The 19,149-nt window shown below is 32.8% G+C and overlaps 2 protein-coding genes across 3 annotated transcripts; one reads left to right on the top strand and one right to left on the bottom strand.

Annotated features, from left to right (window-relative positions):
• The first annotated feature begins 10,530 nt into the window (after window positions 1-10,530).
• Window positions 10,531-11,645, top strand: LOC115954795 (early nodulin-like protein 2). The gene is made up of 2 exons (XM_031072733.1): window positions 10,531-10,779; window positions 11,105-11,645. The coding sequence occupies exons 1-2, from the start codon at window positions 10,578-10,580 to the stop codon at window positions 11,482-11,484; spliced, it is 582 nt and encodes a 193-aa protein (XP_030928593.1). The 5' UTR covers window positions 10,531-10,577; the 3' UTR covers window positions 11,485-11,645.
• A 202-nt stretch (window positions 11,646-11,847) lies between these two features.
• Window positions 11,848-17,945, bottom strand: LOC115957573 (poly(A)-specific ribonuclease PARN-like). Of its 2 annotated transcripts, none has more exons than XM_031075856.1 (7): window positions 17,460-17,945; window positions 16,492-16,622; window positions 15,426-15,754; window positions 14,172-14,285; window positions 13,582-13,708; window positions 13,194-13,500; window positions 11,848-12,891 (listed from the first exon to the last, which is right to left on the bottom strand). In XM_031075856.1, exons 1-7 carry the CDS (start codon window positions 17,813-17,815, stop codon window positions 12,054-12,056), a joined length of 2,202 nt encoding a protein of 733 aa, XP_030931716.1. In that variant the 5' UTR covers window positions 17,816-17,945; the 3' UTR covers window positions 11,848-12,053. The 2 variants fall into 2 exon arrangements, with proteins under 2 accessions (XP_030931716.1, XP_030931717.1); XM_031075857.1 differs by having other exon boundaries at window positions 13,230-13,500.
• Window positions 17,946-19,149: the final 1,204 nt, after the last annotated feature.

Raw genomic sequence — 19,149 nt, 5'->3', positions numbered from 1 at the left:
ATCCTTGGTTTTAAATCTTCATTTTCTCATTGTTGATGCCTAATTAATTAGCATTCCCGTTTGCTTTTTCTCCAAAAGTAATGACACAATATTTTTATAGTCTGTTATAATTGGAGTAACATATTTTTCGTTTGTATCCATTAACACTTTTTTTATTATATCTACAATCACAACAAATTATGTCAATAATTGTGAAAAAAATGATAAAAAAAATATTGTGTGTCACACCTATTGTTTTTCCAAAAAGGAAAACTTTTTGGTACAAGGAGGAAAAGATAAATGTAATTATGGCTTCTTGACTCAGAATGAACCAATTTCAGTACCAAGTATGATTTAAACTTTAAGAAGATAATAATAAAGAAAAATCTTACACTGCCATTGGATGAGGACCAGAAGGATAAAGTAATGTAACTGATGATGACAGAAGAGGAGAAAGCACACTCCCAACAAAGACAAAGACTCTCTTTAGCCAATGGCGGGTTGTGCTCTCTCTCTTCTGTCAACATGAACTCTCATCCCATTTCCAACATCCACCATCAATGCCATTGCCTTATATGCATTGCATTCCTCCTCATCAAACAAGCTCTGAAATATTGGAAAACCATGAAAATTGCTTCAGTATAAGATCACAGCTGATCAGATACATGCATGCTTCTATGTATATATCTGAATCTCACCATATGATGTATGAACTCATACATGATCAATTTATGCATGAAGCCACAAACCATGCATATTCATGTATATGTTATATTCATCAATACAAAGGAATTGATTGGGAAAGAGAGAAACATAAAAGCATACTTGTGGGTACAAAAATTTGCCATAAATATTAAACGAATGGTTTTTAGGACTCTAGTTATCGTAACATATACTCCAAATGAGACAAAAGGGGAAGACTTTGTAATAGGGTCTTTGGAGTTAGAATCCATCAACATCAGCAAAATTGAAATTCTCAATCTCTTACATAAAAACCATGTTTTAAAACAAAAAAAATTACATATGTAGGCACCAATTGAACAAAAACACAAATTAAAATCTTTGTATGGTACCATGTATTGCATAAATGAATTGTCTCATTAGCCAAGATGTTTGTACAGTACCATGTATGCATAAATGAATTGTCGGTTTGGAGCTAAACTTTGTTATCATTTTATTAGTCATTAGCCACAGGCTAACTTTTGAGTCAAATGACCCTTCTTTGTGTTGTGAAATGGTATTTCTTGGTGTTCTAATAGTGTCCAGGTTTTAATCCTTCCTCCCCCATTAAAATATATATATATATATATATATATTTTTTTTTTTTTAAATATATTAGCATGATTGTATGGATGTGCAGGCATTATAACAGAATATATATGAAGTTCCAGACACAGAGATTACCATATAAAAAATTAAAAGAAAAAAAAAATAAGGATAAGCACCAAGTAACTTGCCTGTTCTGTGTATACAGCAGTTCAAGATTCTCCCATGAAATGATTATTATTTCTTAGGCCACTGAGTATAGATTATGAGCTATGTAAGATTCAAAAATACAGTGAAAGAGAGACCGATGGGCTTGTTAAAACTGAAAGTTTCTCTTCTTTTCCATGAAAGAATCATTTTGTAAAAGAAACAGAACTTGATATTAGCATCAAAATTTCAACCAAAAAAAAAAAAGATACTAGCATCAAAATGGATGGTTTGTTTGAAATGAAAGGATGATTTTGGGCTTTAGCTAAAGAAACAATCATCAACTGGTTTAAACATGAAGAAAACAATGAGAAAAAGAACATTTCCAATCAGGTGACAAGGCAGAAAACTGAAGATGAAGCTTAGAGAGAGGGAGAGAGAGAAAGAGAGAGAGAAACGTAAAAGCTAAAAACTCTAGACCACAATGGAAAACATTGCACTACTTGAGTCTAGCTAGATAGCTCTCCTTATAGACACCTGCCCCCCGGCTACAACCAGTAAAACATGGACTTGACTTGCAATTGAGAGTGAATGTGGACCTCTCTCTAATTACTACCATGCTTTCTGCATTTTTTTTATAATGATTTTGCAGTTACTATTTTAATTAGGATTCTTCTGGGTTATGATTTCTAATACTATACTTTTGAACCATCACTGTCAAATTTATTAATTTCACCCAAAAAATAAAATGTGCATTAATTCATTATGCCAATGTGGATGTGATATGAACCACTATAATTTTTCACCACATCTTATGTCCTCTCATATAAGGGTCATAGATCATGCATATTAAAAACACACCTGTGAGACATAATATACTGAATGTACAAAATATTTTTTCTTACAAATCACAATAAAAATATCTAATTTGTATTTTATTAATATAAAATTATGTTTTTAAAATTCTCAATATTGCATGATAATTTCTCATTGAAATTTATAAAATCTTAGATGAAAAGATGATACCTAATTAAAACTAATAATATTAAAAGTTCAAAAAAGAAATTGAATTAAGAACTTTTGAGAGGTGTTATTATACTTCATTCTTCTAAAGCATGAAATTTTTCAATGGGATATATGTGTGCACATGGGCGTGAGTGTGTATATATATGTGTGTGGGCTAGATTCAAATTATACATTGTATAAATTTTAGCAATTAGAAGCAGACGCTATAAGTTGAAATTCTCAATAAAAAAAATAGTAATTATTGTTACAACACTACGTAATTTTATATTCAATATAATTTTCTTTTTAAAACCCACTTTTAAAATACTTTTTTTTTCTCCTTTATCAGTACTTAAACTATTATTTAATATATTAATGCAGCTTAATTTGTGTTTGTACTATCGATATTCAAAGTCTGTGATGTTAGTGAAATTCACCCGACTACCCTAAGGAAGAATTATTGTTACGTTCTGTAGCCTTTCATGATGATGTATATGAATAATTAATTAATTGGTAGGATTCATTGAATCCTACTGTTACTTATTAATTAATATTGTTTGATGTCTGATTTTAGCATTAAAGTGCTTCATTATTCATCAATGATCATATTCCGTTGAAGAATTTTAGTCCTTTTTTTTTTTTTTTTAAGAAGAATTTTTGTCCTTAATGAGTGCTATTGTTGAATTTTCAATTTTATTTCTACTTACCGAGTAGAATCCTATATGTTGTCTAATATGTAAGGCCTAGGGATAGTAAACAAATTAAGGAAAAAAATTATCCTCTTACACTTGTTTACATCCATTATTTTATACAAACATTAACAATTGATGCTAAATGTCCACAATTTAAAAAGTAAGTAAAATATCCATATTTAAAACATGAAAGTAGATATAAAAATATATATATATATAAAAAAAAAAAAACCGTGTTTGAGAGTATCATTGCCCCTAAATTAAACATGTCATGTCTAACATGTAATAAATAAAGTGAATACAAGTAACTTCCAGTTATCTCAACTGGTAAATTTCTGGTGGTTGAATAAGAGATTTGGGGTTAAATTTCTGTTTATACTGAAAATCGATTGATATCTTAGTTTAATAATAAAGAACTAAGCGAACGCCAGTTGAACCCTATCTAAAAAAACAAAAAAGTTGAATACAAAATAGTATTTCACGTTATGCTCTATCCATTACTGTATATAGGTGTCTGATTTTTTTTTCTAACTTATCAACCATTCACAAGTTGACATGTAAACAGTTTGCCGGAAAGGGTAGTCTCCTTAGCATTATTTTAGCCTGGCCCCATTTTCTTTTTGTTTTGAAGTAAACCTCATAAATGGGTAACCAAATCTCAAGAGACTGAGGGTGACTGGCTAACAGCAGGTAGACCCGTTTTACGCATGGGAGTTAAGAGTGGCTTTTTTCTCGTGTTTTTGAGATAAATTGACCCCACTATCATGCCACGTGGAATGCATGCAGGAAAGAATTTTGGACTTACTTTTTTTTTTTTATATAAAATAAAATTTCTACTCTAACTTAATCTAAGTGTATATGTGTGAAACTCCCTCCTGGAGACTTGAATTCCGACTTTTGCCCCCCACACCTCACAAGCATTTATACTTGTGGAGTGACCACCACATCAAGAGTGCGCGGTGGTGAATTTTGAACTTACTTGAATGTTTTTCTATAGTGAAATATAGAATTTTAAAAAAACTGTATTGTTATATATTTGACATATTAATTGTAAGTTTTATTTTAGATGAGATAAACTCAATTTTCAATAATGCAAACACAGGTTGTAAAAAAATTGTACTAAGAAATAAAGACTATATACATATATTTACTGATTCTTTTGCTTCAACATTTTTAAGGAATCATTTCACCTTTCATCATTCCAACTTGCCCTGTTGAAAAATTCAATTCCCAATAATTAATGCAAACTCGAGTTGTAAAAAAATTGTATGAAATAAGATTTATATACTTATATTTACTCATTTTGTTACTTCAATATTTTAGGGAATCATTTCACCTTACATCATTCCAACTTGCCAGGTTGAAAAGAGCAAATAAATTAACCTGAGTTCTGCTTAGGGTTGTTTACATCTTTGTGGTGTAAGTATTATTACAACCTAAGAGTTAGCTTAGGATTGACTATTGTATATAATCTATATTGGATTCGATCATTATCGTTTATATTTTAAAGATATAACAAAGTGCTTTTCGTTATAAATATAGGTCATCAAGTTCAACCATATTAATTTTTAAACTAAAATATATTTTTACCCCTTAAAGTTTAGGATTGTTTTTATTTTCATACTTTATGTTTTAAAATTTTAATTTTGACCTTTTATGTTTGGTTTCATTTTCGTATTGGCCATGTTGCACAATTTGGTTAGTAATTAGGTCTATTAAGTGTAAGATAAATGTTATGAATTTGACCATTAAGTGCTAGATAAATGTTGTCCATTAAGATATGTTACCCTTATAAGTCAATTCCTATTAGTAATCTACTTATTAAGTGCGGGATAAGTGTTGTCTATTAAGATATGTCACCCATATCATGCTAAGTGTCACCAAATTACTAACGAAAATAGACGACATCAAAAATATGAAAATGAAATCAAACTTGAAGGACAAAAATGAAGATTTTAAAATGTAAAGGGTTAAATGAAAATAACTCCAAATTTTTAGGGCCCAAAATATACCTGAAGCCTAATTTTTATTTCTGCTTTTTTCTTTTTCTTTTTTTCGTTCAGTTTTATTTGAAAGGCAGTAACAAAATGAAACCAAATTCCACCCACATTATATGCACTACTTAAGCACTTACCATCAATCTAAAATGGAAGTCTCTACATCTTCAATTAGAAATATGCATGTTTTATAAACCCCTATAAACTATACCCCATTTTATACTTATTCCCTAAATTATTACCCATGTAGCGCTTGCCCTCATAACTATGAGAGTACACACTTTCGCTAAACTATTACTTATATAACACTTTGCACCACACCTCATGGTTAATAGTTTAAGAACGTAAAAGTGTATTCTTATAGTCAAATGGGGTAAAGTGTATATTTTCATAATTTATGAAGTAATCATAAAATGGGGTATACTTTAGGGGGTAAAGTGTAATTTTTCCAAAAACAAGAGTTGTTATAGGTAAACTTTTATCAAAATTTTCACTCTCTCATGCATTCATTTCATTTGGACCAATCACAATTCACAAATGGAAAAAAAAAAAAAATTGTGAAAAATTTGGGAAGATGACTTGACCATATAGTATGCATGTCCGTGTTAGACAAGGCTTCCGTGGTAGATAGGGAAAAATAATTGTCACAACAACTCTCTTGGAATCCACATTAGTTGTCCATCTCCAACAGACTCTACTGACCTCCTCCATATTTCATAAATGACAATAGCACAGAGTACTGGGGTCCTTTGATGAATCTATTGTATGAGGAATGATGTAGTTGTGAAGAGTTGAACTTGGACTAAAATGAATGCTCAAATAGGAATAGATTGTAGCACAAGAGTAAATACTGTACCAATTGTAGATCAAAAAGTAAAATTGCAGTTCAAAAAAAGAAGAAGTAACAATTGCAACCTACATTTCTAAAAGTGGCACTCAAGAAATGTCAATACATTACTATAGTAAATGGGCTAAAAAAAAAAAAACAAAGAAGAGGAAGAAGAAGAAAAAAACAAAATTTCTATATCACCATAATGAGATTTGCTCCCATCATTTCTTTCCTTAATAATTCTAACCTCTGTCAATGTTTGCTTACCTTAATTTGGGGTTATTGAATTGAAATAGAAAGGGCGTGGGTTCCCACCATCCTAGGACTATTCTTTCCGAACCAAAACACAAATTTCACCTCCTTGATATGACAACTAGATCTATTCTTCTTTGGCCAAAAAATAATAAATGAGATCATAATCATATATTGTACCAAATTCATTTTCCATTGATCAAGGAATGTAACTTAAACAGAAGCCTCAACAATTAAGGGCTATATATCTTGATATTTAGTGTGTTTAGATAAATTTAAAGTTAAGCTTATTTTCATTGTCACATATGTACAATTTTTTGATTTCTTGTTATTTTACATAATTTAATTTTATTCAGCTTATTTTTAAAAAATAAAACAAATCAATCATCTTAAATTATTTGACCATCAACTACTTGGTTTGACACTCTAATTGACATGGGTGCCTCCAATATTTTCTCCATAGCAATGTTATATGCACAAAAAATTTCATAACATTTTTCATAATAATTAAATTTGCAAGTTTGTATTGATTCTCATTTGGGTTCACCTCTAATATATATATATTTATATATATATCAACTACTAACCATTTAGAATTTACTGCAAAATAATTTTGTGTTTATAAACGTTCTCTTTCCTCCATGTAACTGATATCACAGCCAAGCAATCAAATCAATCGTACAGTAAACAACCAAGCTCAATTTTCAGACAATGTTCATCAAAATATTATTCTAATATATTAAGCATTTTCTGTGAGGAATGATTTTAGCTTCGATCTAGTATTCTAATACTCAAGAAATCTTGAAGAGCCAAAGAGAACTATCCAACTTGAAAATTCTAGTACTATAACCAACATGGTCAAGCCCAGAAGAAAAGAAAACATAGAAGAAAAAAATTAAACACATTATTTAATTTCCAAGTGCTATAATCCAAATGAACCCGTGCGGGCGTCCATCAGTACCTTTCCAAAATTATGTTCATTGACATCACTTTCAGGTTCTTGTTTTTGAACCATCTCACGCTTCTTCCATATGAATATATCATCTTCAACACATTGATTTGTCTGTCATATTTTCCATTAAAATCATTACATATACATTGGTAACAATAAATTTAAGGATGACATCGTATTGTCACATTTAGTTTTCCATCTAAGCTATGTAACTTCAAAGCTACTTAATGCATGCAGAGGCAAATGAGGTAAGCATAAGAAGCCATAGTTGACCTACTGCAAATATTCTTTTGAACTTTCCTTTTAAACGGGGTTACACGTTCAGTACTCAGTACTGGTTCTGCAAAAAGATTACTGTGGTTTCTGTGACTCACGAGCTCGGTTCTGTGTATTTCCTCGGTCAAGTTGCGGAAGATGGTCATGTCTTAAGCCTCTGTTTGGTGGTTGTTTTGTTTCGTTCAGTCAAGTTGTAGAGTTGTACATGGTTGAGGCACTGTTTTTATGTTCTCTAAACTCTAGCTTAATCTAATACTAAGTTTAGTGTGTGCTAGTTTTTAGGAAAAAATTAATGCATTTGATAATGTGTTGAAATCGTCAGTGAGTTGTAAGTGAAATCGTCAGTGAATTGTAAGTTCCAAGTCACGCCAATGAGTGCCTGTGGAATAAAAACACAAGAACCAAACAGAAGGCACCAATGTGGTAGAAGTCAAGAATCCTCCGAAGGTCAAGTTAGGGAATGAGAAATCTCTAAGAATTCTATAGTGAGGGAGTTAGGGATTTTCTACGTACCTGAGAAAGGAAAAGGTTTGGTGTTTATATAGTGAGAAGTGGCGAATCGGGATCCCTTCAAAGTAGGGATCTTTCCTAGTAGGGGAGATTTGATACTTAGGGTTTCCAAGATTTTAGGGTGTCTTTCTGTATGAGGGATATATGGATCAGTAGTGGGTTTTCATGCGTGTTACGCAAGATATTTCCTTATATGAGTAATCGTGAGAATCACGCAAGGCCACGCTGGACCCGTCGGCTTTTTCTTCCATTAATCTAAACTCGTCTACTATTTCAAAGGTCCCCGTTGGTCAATGCACCCGTCGGTCCCTGGAGAGAGAGACACTCATCACTTGAAGGGTTTGTCTGCCTCTACGGAGTCGACAGCTTCACAGGGTCGTCAGCTTACATAGGCAAAAAGCGTCTCTATCAGTATTAAACTTGCAGGAGATATATTCAAATAAAGAGTATGCTAATTTTTAGGAAAAAAGTTTGTATTTTCTGAATCCTTTTAATATATAGAAATAACTCTCATTTAAAGGGAAAAAAAAAAAAAAAACCGATTATAATTAATGACACAAAATTTTATAATTATTGAGATGAATTTGTTGTTAGGGGTGTGTATTAAACCCACCAACTCGACAAATCGACCCAAACCAACATGTTAGGTTGGTTTTTGTGAGTTGGGTTAAAATTTTATTTTGAGTCTTGTGTTGGGTCGAATTCGGGTTGACAGTTATTAACCTTTTTTTTATAGTTTTGATTGATTTTGGTATATTGAGAACAAGTTTTAATAAATTTGAAAATTTTTAATATAATTTAAGTATATTATGTAAACTGTAATAATTTCTTAAAAAAATTGTGTAAATAATTGATATGACCTGTTGTTAGGGGGTATGTATCAAATCCACCAACTTGATGAAATCAATCCAACCCAATGCGACGCGTGCAAGTTGATTTTCATGGGTTGGTGGGTTGGGTTAGGTTGAAATTTTATTTTGAATCTCAAGTCAAGTCAAGTTTGGGTTGACAATTAATATTAGCCTTATTTAAATATTTTTAGTTTAATTGAATGTATTTTGCTAATAAGTTTTAATAAATTTGAAATTTTTGAATATAATTTAAGCATATTATGTGAACTATAATAATTTATTAAAAATTTATTTAAATAAATGATAAAGGTACAAATTTTAACAAGACATAAACACATGTATACCCAAATCCAATCCATTGACTGAACGCAACCCAACATCAGGTTGGGTTGAAAAACCCTCCAACTTGACACATGCATGCATACTCCTACTTATTGTAATTGGTATATAATAAAACCTATCAATAGAATATAAAATTTTTAGCTAGTACTAGAATACGGTAATGTTAAACTCCTTCCTTGAATAATGGATTTTGGTATGAATCTAATTAGTGAGACTTATTATCATATGAAGGGAGAGTATCAAGTCAATGTACTCCCGAAATACTAAATTGTTTTTTGATAGATACAAAAAAAAAATTTTAAATTATGACGCTCATTTCATAATAATAATTTTTTATTATCATCAAGCTAAAATACCAATTAGCTCTTGCTGTAGGCTGAGTTGGAGTCTCAAATATCTTATTTAATAACAAAAAATTTCCTAACTAAGTTAATTGGAACAACAAAAATATTAAATAGTTATTCTAGTAAGAATGCGTGAAACAATAAAAATGGTATTACTCCAATCACAACTTAAATTTTTTTTTTTTTTTTTATATAGATAATTTCAACCTATAATGTCCGCTCCTGATAATAGTTCTTTATCATCATACTAAGACACCAATCAGTCTTTAGTATAAGTGGGGGTTGAATCCCAAATCTCTTATTCAACCATACTTTACCAATTGATCAACTGGAACTCAAAAGAAGGGTGTTAATAACATACTAGCCTCTGAGCGCGTGCTCAGAGGCTTTTCTATTTTTTGAGTAAAGATTAATCATTTGCATTTATTATAATTTGGGATTTCTACTTTTTTCAATTACAAAAAAAATAAATAAATAAAATAAATAAATAATAATACGTGGAGTGAGTTTTGTAGATTGGAGGAGTTTTAAAACTAACAAAAGAGTGATCCTATTTTGTAGGGAGAAAGTGAATAGAAGTAGAAATTTAAATCAATGTAAAAGTAGGAGTTTATTAGAAGCATGAAGATATTTCAAAGTAGAAGTATGAATTTATTATTTTTGTTAATTTACTATTTTAATTCCATTTTTAAGTTTTAGGTAGGGGTATTTTTGACAGTAAAAAAAAATAATAACTAACTTTCTTTTGCCAATTTACTATTTTAACCCAATTTTTAAGTTATTGGTTAATTAATTTAAGAGTATTTTTGACAGGAAAAAAAATAATAATTAACTTTTTGAATCCTCTTAATATATACAGATAAAATTGGTGTCACAAGAAAAAAGATCTAAACCGTTCAACCAATTGATCATAGAACGTGCGAACACGCATGCACGTGCCCCGTACTAGGTGGTGGTCTACTAATGCTACTAGGTTTTTAACTGCCCACCTCCCCCGCTTCACACCAACGTGTGAGGAATAACTAACTTAACCGATATCCCACTTTCTTTTCCCTCTCATTAAAACTCTCGAATTGATCTCTCTTTCTTTTTCATTAGTTCCATTTTGCTGAGTACTCTTCACTAGCATTTGACAATGGCTTCTCCTTCAGTTACTATACTCTTCAACAATGTCATGATCTTTTCTGCATTTTGTGTCACTTTGGTTGCTGTGCCTGTGTCTTCTTTTCAGTTCCAAGTTGGTGGCGAGATGGGTTGGATCAAACCCACTGGAAATGAGTCTGATACTTACTTCAAGTGGGCTACAGAAAATAGGTTCCATGTTGGAGATATTCTTTGTAAGTTCACAGCATCATAGGGTTTTCTTCAATGGAATGTAGTTGTTGAATAAGTTTTTGGTATTGGAGGGTGTTATAATCTATTGTATGCTTAAAAATTTTTGAACTAAGACTTGGTTGTTGTTTTTGTTGATGAGGATGTTAATGGTCATTAGTGAAGCTTTGAGGAGGACTTGTGTCTTTTCAGTTACCTTAGGCAATAGTATCTCTTTGCTATGAAATTTGCTTCTTTCTCTTGATTAAAGAATTTCTCACTAAATATTTTCTATCTAAACCAATAAAAACTTAATTAACACTCTGCTTACTTACTTTAAATGTCTTACAGATTTTAAGTACCAGAATGACTCAGTGCTGGTAGTGAACTACACTGATTACCAGAACTGTGTTGTGTCCAACCCAATCTCCAAATTTGAAGATGGAAATACAGTTTTGCAAATTGATCGATACGGGTTTTTCTACTTCATCAGTGGGCAGCCTGATCACTGCAAAGCTGGTCAGAAACTGGTCATCCGCGTAATGGTGCAATCCGAAGTTGAGTCTCCAACTTCCGCACCTTCACCTAAAGGAGGTGGTGATTCAGGCGATTATGATGCTTGGGATTTCAACTGGGGGCCTCCACTAAATTCTACCATCAAGCTCTCTTTTGCATCATATTTTTTAACTATTCTTGGGGGTGTGTTGCTTATTTTCTATGTTTTCATGTAGAATACTAATAGGATAGATTATATTAGTTAAGGTAATCCTAGTCCTAGGGATTAATCTTTTATTTTTATGGTTGTTGGTATTGTAAATTGATTGATCAATGCCTATGGAGCGTTGTATTATTTAATTTGCTTTTGTTGCTACAAGTTTCATTAAATTTATTGTACTTTGCCTGTTGTGATTACTAATTAACAAGTTGAGCAACAAGGAACCATTGAGTTGATGCAACTCAGTCAGTATTTGGAAACCCTTAATACTGTGCAGTTGCTTTTATTCAGGCTTTCATGCCAGTTGATGATAAAATGAAGTAACTAACGTATTATTAAATTGTGAACTCACAAATATTACATGGCTCAAAAAGTATAATAAAGAGAAATGAAAAGGCCATTCTGATGCAAATTCATTATATAATTTCCTTTGCTGTTCCTATTTGTTACATTCCTAATCCTAACATTTGTAAACCAAAAACAGCATTTACTAATAAAATACAACGCTTACAAGGCATTTTTTAAATGAATTGCAATGGTACAAAATAACGTTTAAGTAACAGATTCCGCAGCTTAGGACCAAAGTCACAATTTTGTTCTAATTTGATTGACTTCAGCAGCATATAAAGAATCTATGATCTCATAATTGCCACCCAACATATCTTTTTCCGCATTGTGTACCTTCCCTTGCTTTGACTTTTCAGAAGATTTAGTAGAATTGTTTACTGCATTTTCTTCCCAGAAACTCGAATGTTCTTTGCTCTCCACTGCTATCTTGGGTTCCACAGCTTCCCTCTTCCATTTAATACCGACCGCCTCTGCCTGATTGGCAAACAAGACTTTCGAAATGGGTGAGCTGCAAATCTCTTTATAAGTTTCATAATTCCCAGCACGAGTGTTTCCACCTTCCAAAAGTTTTGCAAGAGGATGCAAAACTGAGATTGGACCATCACTTTTCTCTAAAGTTTCCTTTAGAAGCAGAAAATCAGAGACAAATTCTCGCTTGCTGAACTGAACAAACACTGCAGTTTCATCTAAGTGGTAAACAGAAGTTACAGAGGTCGGGCCGAAGACTTTAGAGACGCATTCTCTTATCTCTCTTGCCTTAAGTTTGGATGGGAATCCCCAGATTAAAACAATGTTCTCAAACAAAATATTTAGGTACTTCTTTTTGAAGTAATTAGTTCCAAACAACTCTGCAACCTTATTACCAGTACTTAAATCAATGATGTCTCCATTAATCCAACTGAGATATAGATGGTTGACGTGCTTACAGAGCTTTTCATTGTGAGCTAAATTTTCAGAGGGCGAATGGAGTTTAAAATCAATGCCTAGATAACTGCAGGCCTGCACAAAGATACATCCTGTCATAAAAGCATCATACCCAGCTTCATGCTTGGCTCCAGAGTTCCAGTTGGAGGACCTGCAAATATTTTCAATAGAGGTATCAACTCGGCCACTTGGATAAGAAAAGACTAGTAGTTACTATGCTTCATTAACAATTTGTGCCAAGATAAAATGGTAAACATTTTATGCTTGAATATTTAAGCGTTGAAGATAACTATGATGTATGAAAGACACAGAAGCAATATGTGCCCAACTATACATCCCATAATGCAGATATTTAGTGTATTAGACTGAATATATACCAAGTTTGGATGGTTCTCTAGTGTATAAGTCTACAATGATAACTTAGTTGCAAAACCAAATGGAATAAAGCACTACCAAGCTATAGTTTTAAGGGCAGAATGGCAAGCACACCTCAGATCATCCACTTGAACCTCCACTTGCACACATTGCTGAAAAGTAAGCCCCGTACTTTTAGCACTAACAGCAATTTGTGGACACAACAAAGCAAATGCTGAGGATAGTGATGTGCGTGACTTCTTCATCCGTTGTTGGAGTACATGATTGGCATTCAAAAGTATTTTGGTGTCAACGATATGTGGAAAAAACTTGTTAACAGAGGAGACAAATTCTTCAGCAGCCGAAGGAAGAGGACCTACGAATTTGCTGTATACATGTGCAATATCTGTGTCACAGATGGAGAGTACTTTAGTAATACTAAAAAATGATAAAAACCTCTTCATGAAACTTGGAATGAAAATTGTACCCAGGAAGCAATTATGACCAACAATCAACTTCTTCTCCGCTGAAAGGAGGTCAATAACATGGCGAAACCCAATTGCAGCTTGGATTTTCATCTCTGCTACTCTGCGATTTTCATCTTTCACCTCTTTCTGCAAAAGATTAGGATACAGAATATTTAATTTCTTGTGAGGTACAGATGAAATCACTCAAAAAATAGATTTGACATGAGATGCCAAAAATCTAAGCCTCAGAATTCATATTTTCAATATATATTTTTAAATTTTAATAATTCTATCCTTTCATCCACTGAAATTAAAATTCTGAGCTCAAATTTTAGAATCTAGCCAGACAAAACTTGAAACCATTAAGACTGCCTTGAAGGGAAAAATAAATTCAAATTACAGTTTTAGAAATTGATAATAATTGCTAAAAGCCTCAGTGGCATGGCCTAGTTGGGTTCGAATCCCCCCTTCCCCCACTTGTTGTAAGCAAGAAAAAAAAAATTGATAACAATTTAACCAACTTCCATATCAGAACATTTGGAAAATAACTTCATATGTATGTGCACATCAAATAGATTTTACACCAAGGACTTATATAAACTTATCTTACCATAAGCATGCCCCTGTCATCCTTCGATTCCGTATACACTACTAAATGTTGTGAACATAAATCATCACCATTCACACGAACATAAGAAAGATCTCTGAAGTGCTTGTTAATGACCTGCATATTTTCAATTTCATATTCAGCTAGATAAAGCCATTGTGTGAGAAAAGAAGCATCGTATTATCTACAAAAAAGTAAATAAATAAATGAATTCAAACATGTTAGATATAAATTGCAGACCAAACAAAGATTTGGAGATTAGAAAGAGGACTTTAAAGTTCTATAAGGCAGACACTTGATAAGTTAATAAATGCATTTGCAGATCTTATTAGGCTATAACTATATAGAACCAACATGCATGCTAATCCTGGTACATTAACAATGAACACTGCATAAGACAAAAGGAAGTGTTAAGACAGGAAAGGCAAAACATAACTACCAACTTGCAATCCAGTTGAACCATCAATCATCCAAAATCCACCTACCTATCTTGCATAGTAGAAAAAAATTAGAATTGAAATTGAGTTAAGAAGTTTAATGTCTTATACATAAGTTTTTAATATTTCAAAGTAGCTTAGACAGAGCACAATAGAATCTCAAAAAAAAAAATGTTGAATTTCTCAATATGTTTTATGAAGACTGGAGTTGACGACAGCTTTTAGATTTAAGATCGTAACACATTTTAACTTCAGCTAACAGCCAAAAAGTGTTTATGACTATAAGGTATATCAAAAAACAATGAGAAAAAATTGAGGAAGTGTTAGTTAAGTGTTAAATGGTTTCAATGTACATCATGCTTCATAATAAGCAAGTGAATAACTAAATCCAGGTCACAACTCCTAAATGCCTAATGCTCAAAACATACATACAAAAACCTTGAGCTATGCTTGCGAGAAGCCTAAGAAACTAGGTCTGCTAAGAAAAAACTGAGTTAATTAAATTTTACTTTGTTTTTTAGGTAATATACAGCTGTAGTGCTGTACGTAAGTCCACATCTAGCATATAAAATGATATAATTTTCTCTGAATGACAGAGGGTGAGTGGATAGACAAGGTCTGACTGACTTTGGGAAATTACCAAACAGTTCTCAAGGATTTTTATTTTTATTTTTCAATTGGTAAGTTAGACACACTGAGTTTCAACTTTCAACCCCACAACCTCATTCCTAAGGATAATTTTCCAAACTACATTTCTAAGAGAATTTTCTCACAATTAACAAACTTAAATTAGAAGATAAATGAGAATACAACACATTACCATTTGAATTAACCTAAACTGATGAGAAGTAAAGCCGGTCAGACTAAGAGCTGGACGCATTTTAAAGAAAACAGTTTGAAATTGTTGCTTTGAGTCATTTGAGTTCAATTGAAGTTGGGACCCTCCATTTCTATCCTGTAATAATCCATCACGCCATTCGCTGAATGTATTCTTGATTCGTTCAGAAAACAGAACGTCAGCCATGCGGTTTATTGGAATGTCTCTGACTTCTTTCAAGTTGCACCATGTATCTGATAACTCATCCTCGTATGCCATACTCAAACGTCTTAATGCTTCCTCTTCTTGTCCTCTGGATAAATAAGATATTCCTGAGATTATCCAAGATTTAAATTCTCAAACTGAAAGATCATAAATAGCATGATGAACGACATGGTGGAAACAGGTGTTAATTTGTAAGGCAAAATAATCAATTAAATAAAAAATAGCCTTTCTAGCATTCTAGATGCTGCAAGGAAACACCCCCCCCACCCCTCTCTCCCTCTCCACAGGGGCAGCAGCTCTGCTTATCCCTGCAGTTTTCTCATCTTAGATCTTAATAATCAATTCTATAACAACAACAACCAAACCTTAGTCTTGAATTTTTTGGGGTCAGCTATGGATCCTAAACATATTAGTCAAGGTTGGCCACATGTACTCTTTTTCGCCATTCTACTCAATCCAAAGTCATACTCTCTATTGACATGTCATTTTTTACTACTTCCTTAATTGACAGATCTTAATAATCAATGCAACAAATTGGAAACATTTTTGGCTTTATGCATTCAAATCTGAATGTTCAATCTACTGGCAGTGGGGAAGAGCATGACCAGTTGCCCACCCTGAAATCCCACTAACTTTCTGTTCTACCTTTTCATAATTTTATATATAAGACATCCTGGGTGTTATTGTATTTAATTTAAGGCACTACATGCCCATTCAAACACAAATTCTATACATTACAACTTTCACAGGTAAAACAAAAAACCATGTGCAACAACTACAATATCATAATAGTAAGCTAAAGGTCCAATACAATCCAACCCAAAACAAAAGCAAGATAAACTACCTTCTCGTATGCAGGCATTGAAATCAAACTGATATTTGGCTAAGAATTCAATTGATGTTGTCTGCCAGAGGAATTCGTAAGAGGGGCCATCGATCGGAACCTCTTGACGCGGAAAGACATAGAAATTGTGCCTGTCAAAGCACATGATAATTGTCAAATTTATCAAAGTGAGAATAACTTCAGATCATTTGACTTCTATTTTTTCCTGGAGCCAAAAAAAGTGAGTTAATTACAGCTGTCAACTAAAAGCTATACGGAATTTGCAATGCGAATCCCAAATTATAAAATTTGGCAGTAGCACCCTGATACGAGATTATTTTGCAATGTCCACCGCATTGTCCAAATCAGTTTCTATGTTTACACCTGAAGCATTTGATGGGGGCATTAGCAATGTGCATCCTAAAATATATCCTGATATGATGAGACTAATCTGTTAACTCAGATACAAAATTTGGATAGTGGTTCAACATTACAAATTAATATCAAATTAGGGTATTCATTGCAAAATTTCATAGATTAAAGTAAGCACTGCAAATCTCTCTACCTCTTTAACAAGTACACATTAAATTTAGATGAAGCTGAATATCTGAGAAGCTCATAAACCCCATTTGGCATTGTGCAAGCATCCCCAAACAAACTCACTCAATTGAACAGCCAAAGTGAGCAAATTTTTTGATAGCGAAAAAATGTAAGCAAGCAAACAGAGCATATAACTTAACATAACATCCCAAACCATAAACTCCCTATTGCTTATTTCCCTACATTTTCTGAACCTAAACACCATAAAAGCACTTTTTATAAATAAAGAAATCCAGAGCAACCAAACAGAGCACAACACTGCAAATATCATAAATCACTAAATTGAAACTTAAAAAAAAGAATTAATAAAATAATGAAAACAAAGAAATTCTGAGCATCCAAACAGAGCGTGGAAAAAGAAAATGTGAGGGAATGCTAAAGTGACATACGGGTGAGCGATGAAGGAGAGCTTGGAAGAGTCCCAGCGAAAGGGACAGACGCCGAATTGAACGACGGCGAACTTCTCGGCGGAGTCCTTAACTTTGAGGTAGCGGACGTCGGAGCGGTCGAACTCGAAGGACTCGCGCCAGGGGGCGCTGGTGACGCCGCTCATCTCCAAGTCAATGGCGACGAAGTCCGCCGCCGCCACGTGGCGCCGGAGCTCCGCTAGAGCCGACTCGAAGTTCCCCTTCGTCACGTGCTTCAGAGGGAACGCAGTCGATTGGGCTGAGCTTGAGGTTGAAGATGAAAAAGATAGGGCACGTGAGAGCGCACGTGAGAGAGTAATGGGATAGAGCTTCTTCATTGTTGTGTGACTGTGTCTGTGTCTGTGTGAGCATGCTGTTTGTTTGTTTTTGTTCGTGGTTTTGGATTTTGGGGTTTAGAGGAGGTAAAAGAAGCTGGGTGGGCGTTAAACTAAACGTCGTCGTTTCGTCAAGATATTTCTTAACTCTTTCTATTTTTTGGCTAAATTATAAAAAATAAATAAAGAAAAGGCAAAATACTATTTTGAGTACTAAGGGGCCGTTTGGATTGAGTTTTTTGATAACTCAATTCTCAGTTTCCATAACTCATAACTCAAAAATGGTGGGGTTCATAGCAAAAAGGTTGTTTGGCCAAACGATAACTCTGTTTCCATAACTCTGTTTCCATCACTCAATTCTCTGATTTTTGAGTTATGAGTTATGGAAACTGAAAACAACAAAAGGCTGTTTTCAGTTTCCATAACTCATAACTCAATGGCATTTCCGTAAATAAACACACATGAGGGACCCACAGCCGCAACTTTTGACCAACTTTTTTTTTTTTTTTTTTTTTTGGGTTGGCGTTGGCTGTTTTTTTTTTTTTTTTTTTTTTCCTTTTTCTTTTTCTTTTCTGGGTTGGCGTTGGGTTTTTTTTTTTTTTTTTTTTTTTTTAAGTACCTAGACTCACCAAACTTAGTGAAAAAAAAAAAAAAACCCCAGACCGAACAGCCAACCCAGGAGGGAAAAAAAAAAAAAAAAAAAAGAAGCTGCTAGTGAAAAAAAAAAAACACTGTACCGTGACAGGTGTGGACCCTCCAAATAGTGTGAAAAATAGTGAGTGATGAAGGCAAACGGATGTGAAAAATTAAGTGATGAGTGATGAGTGATGGAAATTGAGTGATGGAAATTGAGTGACGAAAATTCTTTACCCAAACAGGCCCTAAATTTTATCAAAAGTTTTCTTTTCTCCCTAAACTTTAAATTTTTTTTTTTTTAATCCTTAAAATTTGTAAACAGTATTTTTAATAATTAGAGAAAAAAACCAAAAAAAGGAATAAATAAATGTTTTTTAATGGTTTAGGGATGAAAAATATCTCATTTTTTTTAAGTTTATGGACAAAGTAAAACATTTTCAATAATTTAAGAAGGAAAGACAAACTTTTCAATAGTATAAGGACCAAAAAAAAAATACAAATTTAGAAAATTTAGAAATAAAAAACAAATTTTTGAGAAAGTTTAAAAACTAAAATAGTACTTTACCCCAAAAAAAAGTTAAAAAAGTTAACAAAGCAATTTTAATACAGACTAACAAAAGGACTAAATTGAACAAAGTTGAAAGTTAGAAGACTAGGTTGCATTTCAAGCAAAGTAAAAAGATGTAATTTTTAATTTAGCC

This window comes from Quercus lobata, chromosome 8, assembly GCF_001633185.2.
Source record: "Quercus lobata isolate SW786 chromosome 8, ValleyOak3.0 Primary Assembly, whole genome shotgun sequence".
In the NCBI taxonomy this organism is placed as follows: domain Eukaryota; kingdom Viridiplantae; phylum Streptophyta; class Magnoliopsida; order Fagales; family Fagaceae; genus Quercus; species Quercus lobata.
This window is presented reverse-complemented; position numbering and strand designations above follow the sequence as displayed.

What these genes read in the sequence shown, in the direction of transcription:
- LOC115954795 (XM_031072733.1), top strand. Translation starts at nt 10,578, where the DNA reads ATGGCTTCTCCTTCAGTTACTATACTCTTCAACAATGTCATGATCTTT. An exon ending in CCATGTTGGAGATATTCTTT is followed by an intron (nt 10,780 to 11,104) that starts GTAAGTTCACAG and finishes AATGTCTTACAG; the next exon opens with ATTTTAAGTACCAGAATGAC.
- LOC115957573 (XM_031075856.1), bottom strand. Translation starts at nt 17,815, where the DNA reads ATGAAGAAGCTCTATCCCATTACTCTCTCACGTGCGCTCTCACGTGCC. An exon ending in AGTTTAGGTTAATTCAAATG is followed by an intron (nt 14,286 to 15,425) that starts GTAATGTGTTGT and finishes GAAAATATGCAG; the next exon opens with GTCATTAACAAGCACTTCAG. An exon ending in GCCCTTAAAACTATAGCTTG is followed by an intron (nt 12,892 to 13,193) that starts GTAGTGCTTTAT and finishes AAATATTTGCAG; the next exon opens with GTCCTCCAACTGGAACTCTG.